Source organism: Aedes aegypti, chromosome 2 (assembly GCF_002204515.2).
Source record: "Aedes aegypti strain LVP_AGWG chromosome 2, AaegL5.0 Primary Assembly, whole genome shotgun sequence".
In the NCBI taxonomy this organism is placed as follows: domain Eukaryota; kingdom Metazoa; phylum Arthropoda; class Insecta; order Diptera; family Culicidae; genus Aedes; species Aedes aegypti.
The window spans coordinates 288807953-288822895 of NC_035108.1; the positions used below are offsets into that span (position 1 = coordinate 288807953).

General features: G+C 38.7%; 1 protein-coding gene across 2 annotated transcripts in view; it reads right to left on the minus strand.

The window, feature by feature from the left end:
• The window catches only part of LOC5565354 (sodium/potassium/calcium exchanger Nckx30C), a 253928-nt gene that overhangs the window by 62714 nt on the left and 176271 nt on the right, over positions 1-14943 (minus strand). For both annotated transcript variants that reach the window (XM_021845299.1, XM_021845298.1), the window contains exon 3: positions 1624-1831. In XM_021845299.1, coding sequence (XP_021700991.1) covers positions 1624-1831 — 208 coding nt within the window. The remainder of the gene's footprint in view (positions 1-1623; positions 1832-14943) is intronic.

A 14943-nucleotide genomic window follows, 5' to 3' on the forward strand; every position in this document is an offset into this window, starting at 1 on the left:
TAACCGAGAGACTTTGTAATTTAATTCTAAAACGGTAAGTTGTGGTTGTTGGTCTGTTCCGCAAAGTTGTTCAATTTCAGAAGTCACACAAATTTGCAGAACACACCAACTTTCCACGATTTACCGTTTTCGAATTAAATTGAAAAGTCTCTCGGTTACTTACTTTTGTCTTTAAACAACCCTCTGAAACTCTATATAAAATGACTGTAATGTAATAACTCTCTTACAGGCAAAATGTCAAGTTATTTGTAGTTCATCATCCAAATTTCAGCCAATTCGGACTACCAGAAGCTGAGATACAGCATCCCAAACTTGGGCATTTTGTATAAAAAAACTTGGTTACTAACTTATGTCAATGACTGAATATTATGTATGTCGCGTATAAGGTAACAATGACGCTTCTGCTTTGGAGTGTTAAATTAGTATTATATGTAAAGAAATAGCTAAATTGATATTGGGCATATTCACAGTTTTTCACTGTCTTGAGTTTTTAGTGTTTACTTTTACGTCCGTTCAAAAAAGAGTACCGTTTTGCTTAAAAACCGAACATGACTCATATTCCGAACACTCAACTTTTTATAGTGAAAACCACTCAAATTTCTTCGCAGGATGATCAATTATTTCACGTAGACAACATTTTTTTATTGTAGTTCGTCATCCAAATTTCAGCTGATTCGGACTATATACAAGAATAAAAAAATTAAATGGAGACTAGAGTTATGTTCAGAGAATCGATTTAATCGAAGTATAATCGTGCAATTTAAATCGAACTATATCCTAAATGAAAGATCACTAAAATTTTTGCTAAATGATAGTTTAATTAGTATGTAAACTTTTTTTTTTACAACTTTGGTGATTGGTAGCTCAAAATTATGAGGTTCTGGAATATTTCTAAGGGTGTGTAGATTCAGGAATCCAAAATTTACTAGAGACACATAATTTGATGTTTAAGACTCACAAACATTTTATGTTTGTTATGCTGTGCAGTATAATGAGCGCAGAATGTCGTCTTTGCAGTAGATATTTGTCCTGAAAGAAATCATTTCATTCAAAACGCTTGAGATGGGTCCTTTCCTAATCTCCAAGATACTATGATGCTACGCAGATTAATGGTTTCTACTTTTCCCAAGCCCCACACCCATTCCGAATGAATGCCAGAAACTTGACCGAATTGATGAATAGCCTCGCCGAAGCAGATTTATCATTGTTACCAGTCGATGATAAGCCGGACATATGAATAATGATTTTATGAGAACGCGAAACAAAATAAATTGAAACTGATTTATTCAAGGTAAAATAAACAAGCACACGCTTAACTTTTAAACCTAAAAATCGAAATATGTGAGAGTGAAGGGAATGAGTCGTTCAAAATGATGAGTTACCGATGCGTAAAAGAAAAGTTTGTGGCTTTAGGCTTACGTTTTTCAGATGCCTTCACAAATTTTTCCTCTTTTCAATTTTTGTTTATCGCTGTATGTGTAACAGACAAACATCGAACATCGCAATATTTATTGTGAATTTGAGCATTTTTTGCTGTTTTTTTTGCTCTTAACTTTCATTAGGCTAAACGGAAAATATGCTGACAGCAGCGCACATTGAAGCCACAAAACATCGGAAACTTACCATCGTGCAGTGGATCTATCGTGTGGATCATCAACTGCAGCAGACCATGTCGGAATTTGGCCCCGGTTGCGGTTGGGTTTTGATGGATCGGTACACTACCACTACTCGAACCGGGCGGCCCCGATCTGCTCTCGGAGGCCGCCCTCGACGTCACCGAGCCACCCGGTTGTGTCGCCATCGACGTTTCCGACGAGTTGGCCGCATTGCCCTAAAAAGAAATTATCGAGAGAGAGAGAACAAAAAAGCAATTAGCGCTCACTGTTCTACGGTGTCAGATTTATTACCATTGTTTAATTTGGTCAATCAATTTCCAATTGATATTACTTCATTATTATGGCATGGAAAGCAAGTAAGCGTTAAAGCGGTTTGCTAAAATAACAATTTCATAAAACAACAACGTTGAACACATTTAATTAAATACCAAACGGTCGAACTGGAATCCAGAAACAAAATACAACAGAAGTAAGAACGAAAGCAATAAACAATATGAATGAATTTTTAACAGGATGTTATGTACATGAGCTAATACTCGATGTGAATTATTCTATGTTGGATTTTCATTAACATTCCTGAATCCTTGATGAGGTTTGCGTCAAGTGCGACTTTTATCATATTATGCATCCCAACCAACATGTATTTACACCTCTTTGAATTTCCGATTCGAATAGTTAAGCAGGACTGTACGTTCCAACTAAAATGCCCTTATAGGGGAACTAGGTGTAAGATGCGTCGTCGGGGTATAATGCAAAATATTTCAGGGCTGTAACAAAAACTTTGAAATCTTATCCGTGAAATTCGCGACTTCTAAAACTCGATTCGTGGGTGGATGCTTCTATCCGTGACAGGAAGAAATACATAAAATTTCCAATGTTTTGACAAATTTGTTCTTGATCTTAATTACTCTAATGATGTAATAGTGGGATTGGGGGCAAAATGAACACATAGGCAAAAAGGACATGAAATTTAAACAATGATTTATCAAAAAATCTTCTTCTTTCTGGCGTTACGTCCCAACTGGGACAAAGCCTGCTTCTCAGATTAGTGTTCTTATGAGCACTTCCACAGTTATTAACTGAGAGCTTTCTTTGCCGATTGACCATTTTTGCATGTGTATATCGTGTGGCAGGTACGAAGATACTCTTATGCCCTAGGAATCGAAAAAATGCCTTTTACAAAAAGATCATCGACCAGCGGGATTCGAACCCAAGACCCTCAGCATGGTCATGCTGAATAGCTGCGCGTTTACCGCTACGGCTATCTGGGCCCCTATCAAAAAATATTATGATCTAATCTACCAAGCATGCAAAATAGGACTTTAACTTTTATTTCAGATATAATTTTATTGAAATTGCACGATTAAATTGAGGTTAAATCGATTTTTTCAACATGCTTGCAGTCTCCATACTAAATTCTTCGTTTCTCTTAAATGGCAAAATATAATACTTTTCAAAAAAATAACTTTTGAGCATCGGAAGTATTATAAACTTTGTTGATAAGTATTGTTATACACATGAAGCTTGAGTTCTGAGGCAAAGTAAGCAAATAAATAGCCATACAAGCTGGCAAACTTGCATGCAAGTTGCCTGAAATAGTCATTTTTTTGCATTTTCAATAGCCAATATCTCAAAATCTAGACGTGATATGATATTTCTGTAAATGGCAATGGATTCAGCAACCCTTTATTAAGTAAATAATGGTATTTTGATGCTTGAGACAAAATCGTGTTCCGCAGTGTTATATTATGCATATTGCACTAAAATTTTATACACTGTATGAAATTTGTATTGAGAGGAATTCTGTTTGATCCTTTGACCTTAACGCTTGCTCCTACGGGGGCGGGTGATGAGGGCAGGATCAATCGTGTTGCGTGTCGCTCGCATGGCATGGTGGAATAGTGCCGCGGGTCGCGGAACGCGTTAGTACTGTTTGATCCTTGCTCCTATGAGGGCGAGAGACGAACACTTGTTCGGCGTTCAATGCGTTTATCGAGTAATATTGCGAATCCGGTAAGGCGCATTCATTTCAAATTATGTATTTATCGTTTACCAAAACGAATCCCTCCCCCATATCCAAACTCCCAGTGTTTACTTGTGGAAGTGCAGCGGACTCCTCGGCTTCCATAAAGCAAGTAACACGTCAACATTTCCCTCCTATCCTCAAATTGACCTGCATTCGGACGCAGCCGTTTATTGTTTATTATAATAATGAGAGCACCAGTACTTACACATTGAGGATGCTACTGATCCCGGGTAGAGTCTGTTGGTTCCCTGTGTAAGTACGCTGTTCTTGCAATAACGGAGTAGCATCTGCGGGCGGTCAATCATGCACATGCTCATGTATGAAATTTGTATTGAGAGTTCTGTTTGATAAGTACATTTCGAACAAAATCAAATGAATTAGTCTGAAGCACGTCTAAGTTACATGGAAATTTCAACAAAAATGGCCCGCTTTGCATTGAAACTTTTGAGAACTTTCTCCCTGTTGGTAAATATTGCCACATTATTGAACAGCATCCATTAAACAAATTCGATTTCATGTTTAAAATAACTGATTGATCACAAGTTGAAAAGGTTTTAACAATGTTGCCTCCTGTGACTATCATGACAATTTTTCTTTTGATTCGATAATCCGTATCATAATTTGTCCTAATGATTGTGAGCGCGCCTGCTTTGTTGTTTGTCTTTAGTCTGTTTTGATGACAATTTGATTCACTGTCCATATTGCATGATTTTAGACGCTAAACCATTGAGAAATGATCTCTATCTTGAATTTCGGGCCGTCACACACTGGGGAAGATCGTTGTTTTCAACGGCCAAAACCTATAGTATCCTGAATATGCATAGAATTTTAGAATAATTTGTCCTACATTTTGACTCCTTCGTATGTAATCTAGATCAGTTTTATCTTTTGATAGGAGCGTCCTAGCAAAAAACTTTCTTCTACAAAGTTCTCAATAATTCATCATTGACATTTCTTCCGAAGACACCTAAACTCTATCACTGACATGGATGGCGCTGTATGACACTCTATTAAAAACAGCCAAAAATAGATTTTGATTAATTTTTTGTACAAACAATGAAGCGGAAGATGGCAGCAGCTAATGTATGGACAAACATTGAAGAAGAACCCAAGAGGTCTTGAGCCTTTTTTAGCAACGTTGCTGGTGAGCCTTTCTTAGCCCGCCCACGCAAATTCTTCTTCTTCTTTCTGGCGTTACGTCCTAACTGGGACAAAGCCTGCTTCTCAGATTAGTGTTCTTATGAGCACTTCCACAGTTATTAAATGAGAGCTTTCTTTGCCGATTGACCATTTTTGCATGTGTATATCGTGTGGCAGGTACGAAGATACTCTATGCCCTGGGAATCGAGAAAATTTCCTTTAGGAAAAGATCCTCGACCAGCGGGATTCGAACCCACGACCCTCAGCATGGTCATGCTGAATAGCTGCGCATTTACCGCTACGGCTATCTGGGCCCACGCAAATTAACACCACCATCGGGAAGATCAGTATTAGCCAGGGATTGAGTACTGAGAAAATTGAGATAATCTCTGACGTATCGCTCTCTGTAACTAGCAAAACATGCAGCACATTTTGAGAGACTGTTTATCGTATACTGCTACAACTTTGATCAGATCGAGGGGATAGCAGTGCATGATAAAACCCCTTTAAATAAGCTCCAAAGCTGGGGGACAAAATTGCTATCGGAAGTTCGGTGATTGTTTATCGTGCCAGTAAAGTAAAACACCTACTCCCAACGGAAAACAAGCGAGAAAAATTGATTTTATCATCGCTCTCTCTTTGGGGCTCTTGTTCGCTGCTCCTATTTATCAGACTTGTTACAACTTGCGATACATTGTCAATCATATACCGCAACAGATGGGATGTTTTTCTTCGCTTGCTTTGATCGTGCTTCAAAATCAAATGAGAGTGAATTCTGCAATGCCTGGTATTAGCTCTTTCTGATAAGCCTATTCACAAAACGTTTCAAATCAGCTGATCGGGAAGCTCTTTGACAGTACTTCTATGGAAATGACAGCCCGGTTTTTGCCATGGTCCTCCACCGATGTAAGTAAATGCATGGACCAATGCACGAGTTAACTAATTTGACGTTTGAGCGGTGCCATATTCACTCGTTACCATGGTCACATAAATAACACGGCACCGCTCAAATGTCAAATAGTGAACTCGAGCACTGGTCCAGAGACGGTGAGCGTGATAGAGTTGAATTGGGCTGAACAGCGTCTGGCAAAGCCAAAGTTTACCCTTTTCAAATTCTGACTTTTTCTGAGCGAGATATTTTTGATTATCTTAAAAATTCTCATGAAAATTATAATCTACGCCTGTAAAACTACGCATTAACATTTTGAAACTGTATCCTACAAAAAAATAAAAAAGAAAAATACGCAAGGAAATAGTTGCGCAGAAGGTGAACGGTTGTATTGTTCTTGATCGGCTATTTCAGTCCTACGAAAAAAGTATTTCCGTAAAAAGTGCTTAAATTTTGGTATTTTTTTTTCTAAATCAGTTTATGAAAGTCTAATTGTTTTCAATAGCAAAATAATTGTTTACCAATAGAAAAATAACAGTAAGTGTAATATTGGAGTAATCTAATAAGTTAATATCTTATGCTAGTAACCTAAGGGATGTGGAGTTCGGTTTTGCGTCGTCCGATTGATTTAGCTGACGGATTCGCGCGTTTTCGTTGCCGGAGAATTTTTTCCCCCTGTTTTGGAGCGTCTTGCTGGGTAGTGCTTTGTGAAGCCCAAGCAGGACAGTTCGGTTTTGCGTCGTCCGATTGATTTAGCTGACGGATTCGCGCGTTTTCGTTGCCGGAGAATTTTTTCCCCCTGTTTTGGAGCGTCTTGCTGGGTAGTGCTTTGTGAAGCCCAAGCAGGACAGTTCGGTTTTGCGTCGTCCGATTGATTTAGCTGACGGATTCGCGCGTTTTCGTTGCCGGAGAATTTTTTCCCCCTGTTTTGGAGCGTCTTGCTGGGTAGTGCTTCGAGAAGCCCAAGCAGGACGGTTCGGTTTTGCGTCGTCCGATTGATTTAGCTGACGGATTCGCGCGTTTTCGTTGCCGGAGAATTTTTTTCCCCCTGTTTTGGAGCGTCTTGCTGGGTAGTGCTTTGTGAAGCCCAAGCAGGACAGTTCGGTTTTGCGTCGTCCGATTGATTTAGCTGACGGATTCGCGCGTTTTCGTTGCCGGAGAATTTTTTTTCCCCCTGTTTTGGAGCGTCTTGCTGGGTAGTGCTTTGTGAAGCCCAAGCAGGACAGTTCGGTTTTGCGTCGTCCGATTGATTTAGCTGACGGATTCGCGCGTTTTCGTTGCCGGAGAATTTTTTCCCCCTGTTTTGGAGCGTCTTGCTGGGTAGTGCTTCGAGAAGCCCAAGCAGGACAGTTCGGTTTTGCGTCGTCCGATTGATTTAGCTGACGGATTCGCGCGTTTTCGTTGCCGGAGAATTTTTTCCCCCTGTTTTGGAGCGTCTTGCTGGGTAGTGCTTCGAGAAGCCCAAGCAGGACAGTTCGGTTTTGCGTCGTCCGATTGATTTAGCTGACGGATTCGCGCGTTTTCGTTGCCGGAGAATTTTTTTCCCCCTGTTTTGGAGCGTCTTGCTGGGTAGTGCTTTGTGAAGCCCAAGCAGGACAGTTCGGTTTTGCGTCGTCCGATTGATTTAGCTGACGGATTCGCGCGTTTTCGTTGCCGGAGAATTTTTTCCCCCTGTTTTGGAGCGTCTTGCTGGGTAGTGCTTCGAGAAGCCCAAGCAGGACAGTTCGGTTTTGCGTCGTCCGATTGATTTAGCTGACGGATTCGCGCGTTTTCGTTGCCGGAGAATTTTTTCCCCCTGTTTTGGAGCGTCTTGCTGGGTAGTGCTTCGAGAAGCCCAAGCAGGACAGTTCGGTTTTGCGTCGTCCGATTGATTTAGCTGACGGATTCGCGCGTTTTCGTTGCCGGAGAATTTTTTTTCCCCCTGTTTTGGAGCGTCTTGCTGGGTAGTGCTTTGTGAAGCCCAAGCAGGACAGTTCGGTTTTGCGTCGTCCGATTGATTTAGCTGACGGATTCGCGCGTTTTCGTTGCCGGAGAATTTTTTTCCCCCTGTTTTGGAGCGTCTTGCTGGGTAGTGCTTTGTGAAGCCCAAGCAGGACAGTTCGGTTTTGCGTCGTCCGATTGATTTAGCTGACGGATTCGCGCGTTTTCGTTGCCGGAGAATTTTTTCCCCCTGTTTTGGAGCGTCTTGCTGGGTAGTGCTTTGTGAAGCCCAAGCAGGACAGTTCGGTTTTGCGTCGTCCGATTGATTTAGCTGACGGATTCGCGCGTTTTCGTTGCCGGAGAATTTTTTCCCCCTGTTTTGGAGCGTCTTGCTGGGTAGTGCTTCGAGAAGCCCAAGCAGGACGGTTCGGTTTTGCGTCGTCCGATAGAGTTTGTTGACGGTTTCGCGCGTGTTTTCGTCGCCGGAGATTTTTTTTTTTTCCCTTTGTTTTGGAGCGTCTTGCTGGGTACGTATTTGGGAAGGCCCAAGCAAGACGGTTTATTTTCGGGACGCCAAGAAGTTTTGCTGTCAGTGTCAGTTTTGTGTTCAGTCGAGAATGGATGGCCAACTGGTGAGTTCGTTTCATGCTTATGATAACACATATTTTCTTGAAAGCGTAACTTTTATGTAATATTAAAACAAACTTTGTATGGTTTGTCACTATAGGTGTCGGCATTATGCTTTTTTCTTATACAATTTGAATATACATATATTTTTCTCTTTTTGACATTATTAAAAATTATCCTTTGAATTGTTCGACATTGTGAATGTTGACGTATTTTCTAAAACTTCTACCATATCGAGACAAAATGCACAGTAATACTCATATGTAATTTTCAAACAAACTATGTATGGTTCGTCACTACAAGTGTCGGCATTATTCCTGTTTCATATAAGTTAAAATATATACATGTAATTTTCAGTTTTCGTCATTAATAAAAACGTCTTTTGAATTGTTCGACATTATAGATGTTGACGTAATTTTTCCAAAAACTTCTCGAGACAAAAATACAAAACTAGCTTTAAATACAAGTCGTATATTTCCCCCTTGTCCATGGATCGCATCACCGACCAGAGGTGACTCCCAGATCTTTTCCTTCCTCACTAATAAACACCCTTCCCGTGGTGATTGTGGAGATGCAGAGGTATTCTCGGTCTCTAGAAGCAACAATCATTACACCCTAACATTCCTTCCCCATCCCAACTGACTGTAAGGACTTGGCCGGCGCCGTTATTGATCAATAATATTAGATCTGCTAAAATTGCACTTCGAGAGTAAGCGGAAACTCCCATCCCTTATTCATTTGGATCGTAGTGCAATTCTTACCAGTTCCGATCAATCACGGAGTAGCAACCATTGACATGTACAGTCAGTTTATGCTATGCTATGCTATGCTATGCAAAACACCCCTTTCTTTTTACCTTTATTTTTGTAATAAAAAAACTTTGAATGGTTGGACACTACAAGTGTAGACTTCCGAAAGGTTCACTTTATTCAACAAACTTTGGATGGTTCGTCACTGTAAGTGTCGGCATAAGAATAGGAGTGTTAGGAATGTTTCATTTAGGTATTTGTTCAACAAACTTTGAATGGTTCGTCACCCCAAGTGTCGGCATAATCATGTTTATATCTCACAAATAATTATTTATCATGGTCTAATTGCTTATCAAAGTGAATCCTGTGACCCAACGATCCTCCCCATTAACAAACATCCCTCCCAGTAACCTTTGTGGAGATGCAGAGGCAAACACGGTCTCCAAATAGCAAAGGTTACACACTAACATTCCTTCCCTCAATCCCACCTGACTGCAAGGACGTGGCCGGCGCCGTTATTGACCCTGTATAAATAGAGGCACTGAATTATGCACACTGAAGAAGATTATGGCCAATCCCAGTCAAACTTCTAGTTGATTCTTTGTGCATTTTCACTGACTTCGGTCAATCACGGAATAGCAACCATTGATATGTGTAGTCAGTCTAAGCTAAGCTAAGCTAAGCTATGCTAGTAACCTAAGGGATGTGAACTGAAAATCCACAAGCAGCCAGGCTGCTGCCAAACAAAAATATTCATGAAAATGATCCTAGTATGCCTAGGGATGATCGGTCTTGATTTCGTCACGCTGAAAACTGTTGTTCAATTTATATAATACAAAGACTGCCAACTGCCAAAAAATATGTAATTGGTCCAAATTATACAGAAATCTTTTACAACATTTTCCAAATATATTTTAAATTAACATACGGCCAGAAACATTCTGATCCAGTCTGTTTATTGGATTTATCATTATGCTTTGTGTGAAGCATTTTAAGAGTGTACTTATAATGTGGTTTCCTGTGAGACGAGCAAACAAACAACGGTTAGCACTCGTGGAATAGATTGTGTTCAATTTGAACGACCTAAACATTCGGCTTCGCACCCCTCAGCTACTATTGAATAGAATTAATCTAATTCGGTTGATCTCATTTGAGGCTCTCAAGTCCATAGAAAAATGAGCTACTTTGGGAAATGAGGGTTAAAATGTGTACTTTTGAAAATAGAAGGTGTAGCTCTGTTCTATATCCAACATAAGAAACTTCAGTTTTCGGCAACAGTTTTTTTACATTCGTAGCCGATTGTATATAACGCCAAATCAATATTTTATCTAAAATCAAACGTTTTAGTTGAGTTTAATTGTTTTTCGTACGTATTTCCGACAAAAATCATAATGTATATAAACAAAAAGTTCAAGATATTTGAGAGCATCGGTAGGAATTTTATGAGCTGTCGCGGAGGACCAAGTACTCCGGGGAGCAGGATCTGAAAATCACTTGCAGCAAATATCTAATAAATTCGGTAGCTGCGGACTCTGACCACTCGGATAACGAAGGCCCCTCTATAATTGTTTATAAATAATGAAAAAAAAAACATTGCTATTTACTATTGGTACTTGGGTGTTTTAGAAAGGTGTTTTTTAAAAAGGAGCAGGTGAAATCAATTCACTTGTATGAATTGTGAACTACTGAGGCAAATGGAATTCAATATGTTGTTATCAAAATGTTAACAGTTTAATTTAGTTTTAATAAATTAGAACTACAATTCGTTACAGTTGTTTTGATTTAAATTGGGGATTACAAAACTTACTCTATCGATTTATTTTTTGTAAAATGTAACTCTTGAACATTTTATTGAAGATGGATTCCGTGTACTTGTCACATGATCATACAGTTACCAATGCGACAATTGAATATATTTATTATAATTTACCATACAGTTTTCCCCCTTGATCAACATCGTCATACGATAATATCCTGCCGGGAAAGGAACTGGCATTATTCTTTGGTCGACCTCCACATTTTTCATCCAGTAATGTCCAGAAAGAAATGGACACAACCCTGCCGGGCCAACACGGGGATAATTTGTAGAGTTTTCCAGTAAATAGTGATATTCACGATACGTTCCGTTGATGAATTCGCAAAACGGTTGCTCCGGTACTTTCATAGGATATATGTTGAATTGATTATTTCCCAATCGGCTGTATGCCACAATTTTTTGTACCTAACAGAGAATTAACCAAACGATTAATCTGAAAGTCTACTCATGTGCAAGCACTGTAGTTACCGTAAACGTGTTACCTATATTAACAAATAAATCCGTAGTACCATTCAAAACAGCACATGTTCTATTGAATTTTGTAACGCGAAGATTGCTGCGCATTGTTTCAAACCCGCTAGTTTGTTCGAACCTTTGTAACATAACTACCGGTTCTAGACTAATCGAGATCACTATTAGTAAAAATAACTGATGAAATATCGGCAAAGCAGTCTTTTTTGTTAAAAACGAGTTTTATTATTAAAACCCGACGTTTCGACGCTGTTATGGCGTCTTCTTCAGAGGAAAAATGATACGTTCGTTTTGTGTCTAGGGTTATGGCTAACTTTAACTGTCAAGTGTAATAATTTTTGGTACATGACTCAATAGAAATGAGCTTTAGGATATTTCAAGCTATTTTTCGAAACAATTTACGCGCTTATCTGTAGAATTATTAGTTGGACCTTCACTGTTATACTACTTTAGCTCAGCTGTTTATTTTGATGATCCGAATCAAAGGGGTGCAAACCATTGAATGTCGTAATGATTGAAAGCTTCTGACCCGGAAAATGATTCATTTTTCAAACAGTCCTAATCTTTCAATATGAATTATTATAGATGTACCATAATCGTCCCATGTGGAAAAAGTAGGCATTGATAAAATGTCGGTTGAAGTTTGTTTTCTCATACCGTGCTACCTACATCAATCGACCGATGCACGAGTTCACTATCTGACGTATGAGCGGTGCCGTGTTATTTACGTGACCATGGCAACGAGTAAATTCGGCACCGCTCAAACGTCAAATTAGTGAACTCGTGCATTGGTCCATACCGGACGCTTGAGACGACATGAATGATCTTCATGAAAGGCATGGACTTTTTGGTATTATTCTATTACAAATAAATAAAATCAATAAAATATTGAAGTCTATCGGGTCTTAAATACGGACACCTAATGCAAATGATGTTATCAAAATCCGGACACTTTCGGATCGAAATCTGGACAAGTATGATTTGATATAAAGTATTTGTATATCTTTTCAAGAAAACCTCACAAACTCGTTTAAATTTTTATATCAATTCGATGTATGTATTTTTAATGTCACAAATAACAAACTATAACTATTATTAGTGTTTTAATTACCTTAACCGATGCGCGTGTAGTTCGAGCCTATTTACGTGTGGTTTGATTCTGATAACGAAAGATATACACGATTGATTTTAAATTGACCCATCTTCTTATAACTCACAATGAGGTATATGTATATTTTTCAAGTCTTCTTTTATTTTATCTCCCAAGGAAAAACATGTTCACTAGTGAAAACTAGGTCTTCCATATGCTGTCCGGATTTAAAATAACTGGCTCGTAATTCCATTCTCTTTTTAAACCGTTAAATATATATTTGCATTATTTTTTACACCAGTAGAGTTATCGAACATTGACTGGACATTATTTTGTTCAAAACACAACACAAAAATATACTTCAAACACTTTTCATTTAACGCAACGTTGTTCGTGCCTTGGCTCGTGCGTTCATTGATCGTTAAACTTGATTTTAAATAAACCGCGATGGAATGACCTCCGACAGAAACAAATAAATTGTTGTTTGTTTTTAGTAGGGGAACATGGTCCAATTCGGACCTAGTAACAGTTTTTTGGCCATATCTTTTCAGCACGATGAATGGCATGAAAAGTTTTATGTTTTCGAGAAAGCGCAATTCAGCGCGCACATTTTTCTCTCAGAGAGTTTTGTGATAGCTCCTACCATGACATGGCTAGACATGTTTGAACCAACTTCTCCAAAAGGTCCGAACTGGACCAACCCTGTTCCAATTCGGACCCCCCATGTTCTAATTCGGACCACCCTATATTTCATCGTTATTTGCAATGTTAGTAACACAATATAACTCAGATTTGTTTGGTATCAAAGCTTATTTAACTTTTTCTGCAAGCGCAATTATAAAAAATGAACTCAATGTATGAGAAATTTCAAACTAATTCGAGTCAGAACAAGCTCAAGTGAAATATGAATTTCATTAAAAAATATGTCGGAAACTTGTTCAAAATTGGGTACGGTCAACTGTTCCTGACTCGGTTTTGAACAGACTATCGTGTATGGGAGCTATCGAGATGAAATACTCATATTTTCAAATTTTAGAGCTTTTTTTTATTTATTTTGACAAAATACATTCGAAAAAGTAATTTTGAAGTTGAATATTGTAAAATTTTGCACACATTGAAACTTTGCTATGAAATATCGGGTTGAAAAGGTGAACTTGTATGGGAAACTGAAACAGACAACAAACAGACTCGAAGTCTCGGAAATTCAAGTTTGAGAAGTACCTACTTATATTTATGGATTGAAGGACACTATATTGAAGGGACTGCGTTTTCCTTCGAGCTTGTGAACAAAAACACAGTAAATCGGATAAGGGATAGTTGACTGTATTGTTCTTATATACTACTCGTAAACGTTTTTTATAGCGTATTGCCAAAGCTTGGCTGTGGTATTGATGAAGATGCTTTTCAAGTTGCTGATTTATTGATTCCTTTAGTTTTTGGTAATCTACCTCATTTCTTAGATTTTTTGCGAAGCCATTTTCTTGACCGCAACAGAAACAAAGGTACTATTAATCAATATTACAACTTCTGTGATTTTCGATTGAGTCGGGAAGATTTTCACGGGGTGGAGCTCTTAGAATAGACTGAGTACACGTTGAAAAACAAGAGGTCCGTATTGAACCATATCAAAAGGTCCGGATTGGACCAACACACATTTTGAGATTTTCAAACTCGTTGAGCACAAACGGTGCATAGACATATCAAAACCATATGGTCAGATGAAAGCTTAGGCTAGGGTGATTCGATTATAAAATAACACAGAGAGATTGGATAATTATTGTCGCTTATAGAAGCTTGGAAATAACGCCAACCGACAGTACACCTGAGCACTTCAAAACAATAAACTAATATAAAAATCAAACGTAATAACTGAAAGGCGTCAAATTTATTGTGTTAGATCTAAGCCAAACGGTGAGCAGAAAAACGGTACCCACGATCTTTACAGTAGCGCCAGTATTGCGAAATGCTTGATGGTCCGAATTAGAACAGGGTCCGAATTGGACCAGGTTCCCCTAATTATTTAGCAATGTTAACTAGATTGAAATGGTAGCAAATAATCTCTAGTGTTGGGGCCCAGATAGCCGAAGCGGTAAACGCGCAGCTATTCAGCAAGACCAAGCTAAGGGTCGTGGGTTCGAATCCCACCGGTCAAGGATCTTTTCGGGTTGGAAATTTTTCCGACTTCCCAGGGCATAGAGTAACTTCGTACCTGCCACACGATATACACATGCAAAAATGGTTATTGACATAGTAAGCTCTCAGTTAATAACCATTTTTATATGCAAAAAATTTAATCGTGAGTATAATTCACTTTTTGCTTTCCAATTTTGGTCAAATGATATCACGTTAATTGAAAGCAAAATTTGTATGCTAATCAGATCACCCGTAGGCCCATGGAGTCATCCCTCGTGATTTCAAATTGGACAAAATCCCAGGATTTTGCTAACTTTCTTCTTGATTTTCAGAACTTTTGTACGAAATCGGTCGAGAAGTCTAGAAGAAATATTTTGATTGGATATAGTGTTGCCAAATAAACTTATTTTGAATTTTGAAATTGAAAAACCAATTTTTCGATGAATAGGGATTTTGAAATTTTCAA